Raw genomic sequence first — 9,536 nt, forward strand, 5'->3', positions numbered from 1 at the left:
TTTTTCATTAGTTTCGACTTTTTCCAAATTTACTTCAGGCTCGAAGAACTTGATAAGTTCAGACAACTTACTTAATTTGCAAATTCATTACAGCACATAGTGTAGCGAAGAATTCATCTGAGTGAGAAATCTGTTCTATTGTCATATTTATCGCTAGTGTAACGTAACTCACACAGCTCAGATCACGTTGTTGACTCAGGATTACTCTTTTCTACGCGAATTCGACATTTTATATGTATTTCGATGGAAAAACTTTGTGAAATAGTTATTTATGTAACAAGTGCCCAAAAGGCGCTTTTGGGCACGAGTGTGCGGAAAAAGACACGAGTGTCGGCTATGCCGGCACGAGTGGGTGTTTTTTCCGCACACTGTGCGCAAAAAGCTGGGCACGTGTTGCATACAAAATTTTATGCAATAGTAGGCGAAAAATATACGTTCATTTAAATGAGGCGTTTTACCGCACACCCGTGTCCAAAATGAGGCATTTTACCGCACACATGTGTCCAAAAACGCTTTATGCGCACTAAAAAATGTGCGAAAAAAGGCATTTTTCGTCATACTATTGCATAAATTTTATTTATTTGTATAATCATGAACATTTTCATTTTATATTATTGTTTACATACATTGTTTTAACATCACATGGTTTTCAGTAAATGCAAAAAAATTCTTTAATATCCCACTTTTCAACTACCGGGGTAACAGACACATGTTTGTGAACTCACTAATGCGCTCCTTCATTACACAGTAGTCACTGTGACGAGCTGCATTTTATCGATAATACTTCCCATGCAATAGGTGAAGATGTACCAGTAATAATACAACCGATTCATTCGGTATTGTGGGGATAACTCATCTGCATTGAATGGTTACAATTGACGTCGGCAATTGAATAATGTGTATTAATATGTACATGAAATGGACGTTCATTTCGATACAGACCAGTACTTTCATCGCTCAAATCTACCTTTTTCAAATTGTTTTCTCTCGCTGATTTTGCTCCACTTTTACATACGCATAAGTAGCACACCAGATGTGAATTGTCCAAACGGATCTCCACGATTTCGTCAGCGTTTGACGCCCTTAAATAGGAATGTGAAATCAGCCGAGGCTCTGATCGCGTCGCGTCGTCGCATGTGTGCACAAGCCGAGAAGCTTATTCGTGTCGTACTCGACGGCGTCACTGTGCTCGAGCACTGCTGCTGCAGCACACGGGCTCATAAATAATTAAGCATATCGCACGCTGACTCGCGTACATGGCGAAAGCTCGAGCCTCCCCGATCGCGAGGGAAAAGTTTTTCCCTCTCCGTACGTACGATATACGTCTACCTTGAATCGAGCCTCGAGAGCTATAGCGGATTTTCTTTTCAGAATAAGTTTTGGCCATACGCCTGCAGCAGCAGCAGCAGCAGCAGCAGATCGCCTATATTAGCTATATATATCTCTTTGTGAGGGATATCCACGCCGAACGAGTGCGGAAGTTTCGGAAGGATTTCTGCGGGCTGATGGGAATCGATGTATCGCCGTTTGATGGATAACTCAACTCCCGCGAAGACGTCGACCGTGTTTATATATAGCGTGCGTGTGTGCGCGCAGACATATCGAGATTCGCCAATCTCTATAAATAAGTTTTACATTTTTTTTTGCCCAATGACAGATTTATATAGATTGAGCGTTGTATCGAACGTGTAAGCTATTGTATTTCTTCGTCCGTTTCCGAAAGTATCATTTTATGTAAATAAAATCATTAAATGCTTTATCTGTAAAAACCTGCCTACTTGACGCTTGTGCTACGTAATTTGACGAAATAATGCACACACAGCTGGTTTCAATGTACTCATTGTTATACTTATTATCAAGTAATAACTAAAAACATCCGATAAAGTGTAACACATCTTTCAGGATCTTTAAAAAATTTTTACATGTTATGCGCGACGAGTGAAAAGGAATCGGAATTTTATTGCGGATATACTCATCGCCCCATCGAGTGGATGTATAATTTTTTTTCTCATCTGCTGCCGTGTTCCGTTTTTATTGCTCGCGATATACACGAGTCTTGATGAAATTGTCAAAAATCTCACCACACCAAAAACGTGGCGTTCCGTGAAAAACGATCGCATACTCATACGCAGGCACATACCGAACGGGCCCGCGAAACATTTTCAATCGGATTGATGAGCTCATTATAGAATTTCTCCCGTGTCTACCGAATACGCTGCGCGCGCGACACGAGTTTCGAGCATTCTATGTAAATCGATCGGTAATTTATGGCAGGTAAACATAATTTTTTTTTTCATCCATAAAGCCTACGTATGACACGGATAATTTAATTGCTTTTTATGCTAAACACGAGCCACGATCGGCAACGTGATGTAACGGCCGATACGCGCGACATTCGCGATCCATCATTATTTGTCCCCCGCAATCGGGAATCCAAAAACTTACCTGATTTTCAAAACGGATATACAATATGATATGTCATTTGTATCGCATAAGTTATTCGTTCATCGTCACTTGCCAGACGACGCGAGACTGTCATTTTTTTCGTAATGAAATCGGGCGAGTACTCGAGCTTGTCAAGGATGATCGATTTTTTCACACGCGAGTGCGTGAATGACGCGTAGACGTATACATCCGCGTGGTATTGAAAAGTGGCAGAGTTTTCAAATCTTGTCGTCGCCTACTCGCATACATTTGGAAGCGAAAAATTCTATTTTTGGGAAAAATATGGGCCGTAATGAAACGCTCTATTAATTTTTCGAGACACAGCTGGATGACAAATTTTATTCAAAACAAAATTTATCTTTTTTTGCGTTCGCTAGACGAATGAGATACAATATCGAGTGGACTGATTTGTCACTTCTGGTTTATCGTGCCTCTTTTCGTAAATTCAACGTTACAGCCGCACGAGGGGATAAATTTAGGAAACGACCCGGAGAAGATCCGCCAGTGAAAAAAGACCATTAAAACGATCTTAAAGATCATTTTTATGACTATTGAGAAACCGCACGGGCCAGCAGTTCCCATCTTACAGATTATATACATACATTCTCACGAGACTTTGGAATTTAATTAATCAGTCGTATAATACACAATTTGCGGCGAAGTTTTTCAAATTTCAATCTCAAGGTCCGCAATTCCTCCATGGTTATGACTTACGAGGATCAATTAAACTGTCACACGTTTTATTCTCTGTATTACATTCAACGAACATAATAACAAAGTACGACCGAATCGAATAGACGATTCGAAGCACCCGTGTAAATATCTATAGTTTTTAGGCACTTAATCAATCGGAAAATCATCGATCGTCGACAGCGTATATATAATGCAAGAAAGCTCGCAGCCTCGCATACACAAGCGCGAAAAGATCCCGAGGGAGACGTCGTCGTCCTGCAACGAACGAGGATGGAGAGAGAAAAGATCCGCAAAAAAACAAGCGGTATATAATGCGCGTGACTGGACTGATGCTCCGAGTCGAGTAGGAGAGAGACTCCATATACTATATACATACACCCGCACTCACGCAGGCAGGCAGGGCCAAGACAAAGCAAATAGTCGTCGTCGTCGTCGTCACTCGCTCTGGCGCGCGTATAACCGTCCAATTACTCAGATCGACGTCCGATAATGAAATACAAGCGAGGCTACTATACGCGTGTCCCTACTCTATATATACACGCTCTCGTTTATACATAGGACTTTCAGGGGTGGCGTTACGTAAACCCAAACTTGCCTCTCTTACTCTCTCTCTCCCTCTTTACTCGCCGTGTGTGTGTATCACTGCGCGTCGTTTCGTCGCAAGAAATCCCTCGAGGAATTTCTCTCTCTCTCTCTCTCTCTCTCTCTCTCTCTCTCTCTCTCTCTCTCTCACTCCAGCTGCCGTATACCAGTCTGCAACGAAGTATTTCCCGTATATAGTCCGGGACTGACGAGGTCATAGTTCGTCGTCATCGTCGTCGTAGTCGAAGAGAGACGCGTGTGGAGAGTGCAAAATCGGCTTGACCGGATAGCCCGATGTGCGACAAGCGAGACAACTCGTAGCGGAACGTGTAGTAACGAGCTTTATACGCTTACGTACACGCAGCGTAAAAACTGCGTCGATTTTATTTCTCTCTCCTTTAAAAATAATAATTTGTTAGACGATGTTTATCTCGGTTCCTCATCCGGCAATTATGAAACGATGAAGTGCTTCAGTATAGTTTTTCCACTCTGAATTTTCTTCCTGTTTTTTTTTTTTTTTTTTAATTTTTGGAGCTCAACTGCGGTGTTTACCTCGTTACTACCGCATCCGAGTCCAGCGCCTTCGTCGAACGAAAAATTTTTAATTTCATCTGCCCGCGAAAACACGACGATAAGTGATTTAAATCGAGTTTGTGCAGAGATCAATTTTCAGTTTAAGCTCGCTCGTAATTAAGTTTGAGTATGCGTGTGTGTGTGCGATCGACACGGGTGCGCGATTATTTCCATAATGCTGCCCAGCAGCGATGGCAACGACGACGACGACGACGACATAAGCTGCTTAGAGAAAAGTTAGAGTTGACCAGTGCTGGGCAGTTATGCAGATGATAATAATAATAATACACCTGCGTTTGTTAGATACGAGGATTTAAATCATTAGATGCTCGTATATCATCGTATATATAAAACGGAAGATGAACCGCAACGTGGATATTTAGCTTTCGGTCTTTACGGTGAACGACTACGATTTAACTTTACCGACCGAACGAGAGTCTGTTATTATTTTAGAAAAGCGATTTTCATAGATTTTCCAAAATTGCTCTTCTAATATCCTTGACTGTATTAGCCGAAAAACATTTTTGGCAATTATCGGAGCATTAGAAATCTGAAAAGATTTGCTTTACCAAAAGTAGGACACGCGCGTCGTCGTGTACGTATAGTAACACGCGAACGAGCGAAATTCGTTTTTCACGTGATTACGAGCAGCCGCGCGAGCTGCGCGCACGAATTTCGTTTTTCAACGCTGCCTTGCAAAAGGGCTATTGGAAAAACCTGGCGTAGGTAGCATCAGGCCAGATAAATGCTCGAGCAAAAAAAAAAGCGCAGAAGGAGGAAGGAGGAATAGGAAAGAGAGCGCGCAATCCTATATAGGAGCTGATATGAAAGAGTTCAAGGATTAGGAGAGAGAGAGAGAAAGAGAGAGAGAAAAGAGTGTGCGGAGGAGCGAATTTTCGTTCGAGAGCTCGACTAGTTATAGTAGTGCTATATACATAGAGACGCGATGGCGGTACTTGCCGGTTATAGTACATATAGTCGTCGGGACGTATACGATAAAGCCGGAAAGGCTCTTTCTCTCTCTCTCTCTCTCTCTTTTACTCTACCCTTTTCTTGGATGACTATAAAGTCCCCTGGATTTTGGGTTATGGTAATGTGTTGCGCAGGAGGGGGGAAGACAGGATAGCACCGAGGAAAAGATAACGCGCGGCTCGAAGACTGCCGAGCAAAGTTTTTGGGAGCGAATTTCTAGAAGAACCTTGACTCGTTCGTAGCTGGTCTATATAATATAGCTATGTATTCGGTGCACTAGGCACGCTTTATTTTATTATATTATTTTATGTACATATATAAAGAATGTCGAAGGAATTTACCTGAACTCGATCGAGGAAATGCCTTTTTGTACGAGCGAACGAGCGAGAGAACATGGATATATATATCTCAAGCGTTGCGCTGGTATCTCTATGAATTTATACGAAAAAAAAGCATCAACAGAGAGCGAGAGAAGCCGAGGAGAGCATACCTTAATCTCGTAAAAGTTTCGAATCGAGTTTCATTCAAAAGCGAGCGCGCGTATCCGTCTCCGATACTACGATGTCTGCGAGCGAGACGCGCCAAAACAAGTTCACACACACGCACACAACGCACACGCAGAAACTACCAAAATATGGGCCCAGCGACGTTTGGAAATTAATTTTTCAAGCTCCTATCCTCTTGGGCCTCTCGGATCAGCGGCCCAGAACGACGCATGAAATTCGATCGATTCGCCTGCTTGTGTGCATGCGAAAGAGAGAGAGAGAGAAGAAGGCTTCTTCTCTCTATATCCGCGCGAGAATGAGAGATATTTTATTTCGAGGCTGAAACGCCTTGTTTTTTTTTTTTTACAAGATCTTCATTTTTATTTTCACGCATGTTTACTGCGGTGGAACGCTCGGCGATGACGGAGGTCGAGGTCTGTAAATATATGCTCTCTCTTTCTCTTATAGCTGGTTAAAGTCCGCCTTTTATTGCCCGAGATATGTGTATATGCGTATAAATATATTCGGTGCAAGTGGATCGTAAATTTTAATCAGTTACAGCAGGCCTGCGCTGATCTGGACGATTGTGATTCCGTATTAAGTATGTAATATAGTCGATAAAGTTGGACAGAAAAACACATTAAAGGTTTGTCAAATCTTCCATGACAATATTCCAATTGTTTTGTAAAAAAAAAAAAAAAAACACGCTTACGTTACACGTGTATATCGAACCGAAAACTCGTGTTCGCGCATCGTATAAGTATTCGTAATAAGTATTTAGTTTGCGAACGTTTGACTGTAGGCATAAACCTCTATTGTATAGGTAGCCCCTTGGGCCAATGTTGACATTCTATTGATCACAGCGTTCGCTATAACAAATCAGTACACGTCAGGGCCGCGAAAGCGTCAACAAGAACGAGAGAAATCGTTGCTCGATCGCCGCAAGTGACTTTTGCGACGAGCGAAAATTTTGAGAAAATATTTCACCCGTCGTAGTCCGAGCGAGAGCTGCGTGCTGAACGATGGCCGAAAATCCCCAAATCGAGGACCCTCCGATCGCGGTATTGAAACGACTCGTGCGACGAAGAGTCGATGTGGAGTCCGAAGGAATAGCATCATATCTTGATCCAATTTATTCATTGATCGTCAATTGGCCGGGCCCACATCCAAGGCTCCTAGACGAGTTTCAAAAAGAAGAAATCGACACGCTGCTCGAGGAATTTGTAAGTTATTTCAATTACGTTGGCGACAAGGCGAAAAATGTGATCCAGTTCGTGAAGTCGGCCGGCTTCCGGGACAGGCCCGACACTCCCGAAGACGGCGATCCGTCGACGCGTCGCGTCAGGCCGTCGCCGAGTCGCGTCACGCCGATACATTACTTGGCCCGAGTCGGTAGGCTTCACCTCGAGCCCGTTCACCGACAGAGGATCGGCGAGCTCTTCGGCATATACAACGAATTCGATGTGAATTACATCGACGAGCTCGACGGCTGCACGCACTTTCACGCGGCCTGCATGACCGGCAACCGGAGAATCGTCGAGAAATTCCTCGCGCACGGCCAGGATCCCAACGTGCCCTGGGGCTGGGACACGCCGCTGCACTTGGCCGCCAAGTACAAGAGCAACCAGGGCGTGGTCAAGCTGCTGCTGAAACGGGGCGCGAATCCGAATCAGCCCGACGCCGAGGGATCGACGCCTCTGCACGTCTTCGCCAAGATCGGATACGGCGTCTACTTGATGCTGATATTCAGGCACAGCCGAGCCGAGCACAGGCCGGTGCGGATCGACGCCCGGGACGGGCAGGGCCGCGCACCGCTGCACCTGGCTGCGAGACACGCGAAGAAGAACGTGGTCGAGACGCTGCTGAAGGCGGGCCGACCCAGTCTGAACGCGGCCGACGCCGATGGATTGACTCCTCTGCACCACGTCTGCCAGAGAGCAACGAAACACGATCTGGTGGAGATTTTGTCGTCTTTGTTCGGTGCCAGCAGGGAACGAAAGAATTGGCTGCGCGTCAACCGTCGCGACAGGTCGGGTCGGACGCCGCTGGAATTGGCCGTGGCCAGTCTGTTTCCGGACGCGGTAGACGCGCTCTTGAATCGCAACGTCGATCTGGCGAGCTTCGTTTTTCCGATCGAGGCTTTTTGCCAGAGTTTGAACAACGACGAGTATTATCTCTGGTACAACTTGAAAATGTTAACCGACGCTCTGGCGGTCGTCGACTGTCTTCGGCAGTGTCGCTACGAGCTCAGCCCAAACGACGCCCTGGCGATCATGGAGTTTTACAACAGGTTTGAATTGTGGCAGAGGTCAAGGAATTTCGAATACGACGAGTATGCCATATCCGTAGCAAAAACTTCTGAGTTAGACGAGAATATGTCGCTCTACGACTTTCTTCAGTTGCCGCACCAAGAGGCGGCGATGTACCTGTACAATCAAACAAATCTGAATTACAACGCGTTCGTACCGTTCCAAACAAATCGGCGTATCTCCAGAGAAGCCAGACAAGCTTTTGTCGAGCACGTGTGCGAAGTATTCTCGAGACGATTTTTCCAGCGCGAGGCGGTGCATCCTTTATGGAAATTGGTACGCCATAGGCTCCCGTTTCTCTGGTGCGATATGACCGTCAGGAATGAAATTCTCATGAACAAAGATTTGTATCATATTTGCGTGGCGGCTAGTGGTCTTGAGGACCATTCGGAAAATTGGACGACAGACGTTGTACGCTACAACCCGAGACCCGCGAGGCTCGAGGGTAGACAAGCTCCAAAAAGATTAAAATATGATAAATTGGGAGGGAGTTGATTTATTAAATTTCGTTGTGAAATTTATATCATAACAGGAGTCAAAACGATGATGATCTGTAGCCAAAGCTCGGTTATGGCTAATACATTTTTCGCGACCATTGCTTCGAATAACGAAAGAATTTCCAACGGTACAAAATAGCCGCTAACTTCGAAAAAATTGTAAATATAAAAAATTTTATGTGTAATACATACATGATCGTATGTAAAAACTTTGTTTTATTGGTAATGTCCCAGCGGCTCTCCGAAGTCTTTTTATTCAACAATGAGTATTAAAATCGAAATAAATAAAAAATTGAGTGTATCAATTAGCTTGCATTTGAATTGTTTCGTGTCTTAACATTTTATTTCAATGTCATTTACAAAAAAAAAAAAAAAACATAATTACAAAGAAGTTTCACAATTTGTTCCTGTTCTCATGCAAAGGCTTAATGATTTGTTCCGTTCATCACACGATTGTCGTCATCTTTGAAAACCGCAAAACGATCATCGACCAACGAAGCTCAAATCGTAAAAAAGTAGCGTAGATTTGATTTTGCAAGTAAAGGTACATAACAATAACTCGCCAAGGCCAGATAGCATACACGGTGCGTAAATTTTCTTCTCGCCGCAACGTTGGAAAAGAAAAATAGATACAGAGAGATAGAGAGTCGAGCTGCACCTGGGGATCGTTCGTATACATTATACATGTCTTTATCGAAGCTGGGAATCTACTTGATAGGCGCGACAACGCCTCGTATACGCGCACGGCGTACACTGCGCCGCGACAAAGAATTCGCCTTTTTTATTCTTCGGGTCGCCACCGCGAATAATGACATTAGACCGTGCGCACGTACACGTATATGATACGCGCGAATCTTGTTTTTCACTGCGCAGCGCACGCGCTGCACAGAATATATACACTTGGTCAGCGACTGTATCACACGCGTGAGCCTTATCTGCATTCATTTCTGCTCGTTATTACCGGCTGCCTGGACGCAGCT

At 44.2% G+C, this 9,536-nt stretch overlaps 1 protein-coding gene across 1 annotated transcript; it reads left to right on the forward strand.

Moving 5' to 3' along the window:
* The first annotated feature begins 6,567 nt into the window (after positions 1–6,567).
* On the forward strand, positions 6,568–8,877 carry LOC111693828. Its single transcript, XM_023459639.1, has 2 exons — positions 6,568–8,577; positions 8,656–8,877. The coding sequence occupies exon 1, from the start codon at positions 6,773–6,775 to the stop codon at positions 8,552–8,554; it is 1,782 nt and encodes a 593-aa protein (XP_023315407.1). The 5' UTR covers positions 6,568–6,772; the 3' UTR covers positions 8,555–8,577; positions 8,656–8,877.
* The last annotated feature ends 659 nt before the right edge of the window (positions 8,878–9,536 follow it).

This window comes from Trichogramma pretiosum, unplaced genomic scaffold (genome assembly GCF_000599845.2).
Source record: "Trichogramma pretiosum strain Unisexual culture from Peru unplaced genomic scaffold, Tpre_2.0 scaffold127, whole genome shotgun sequence".
NCBI classification, from domain to species: Eukaryota; Metazoa; Arthropoda; class Insecta; order Hymenoptera; family Trichogrammatidae; genus Trichogramma; species Trichogramma pretiosum.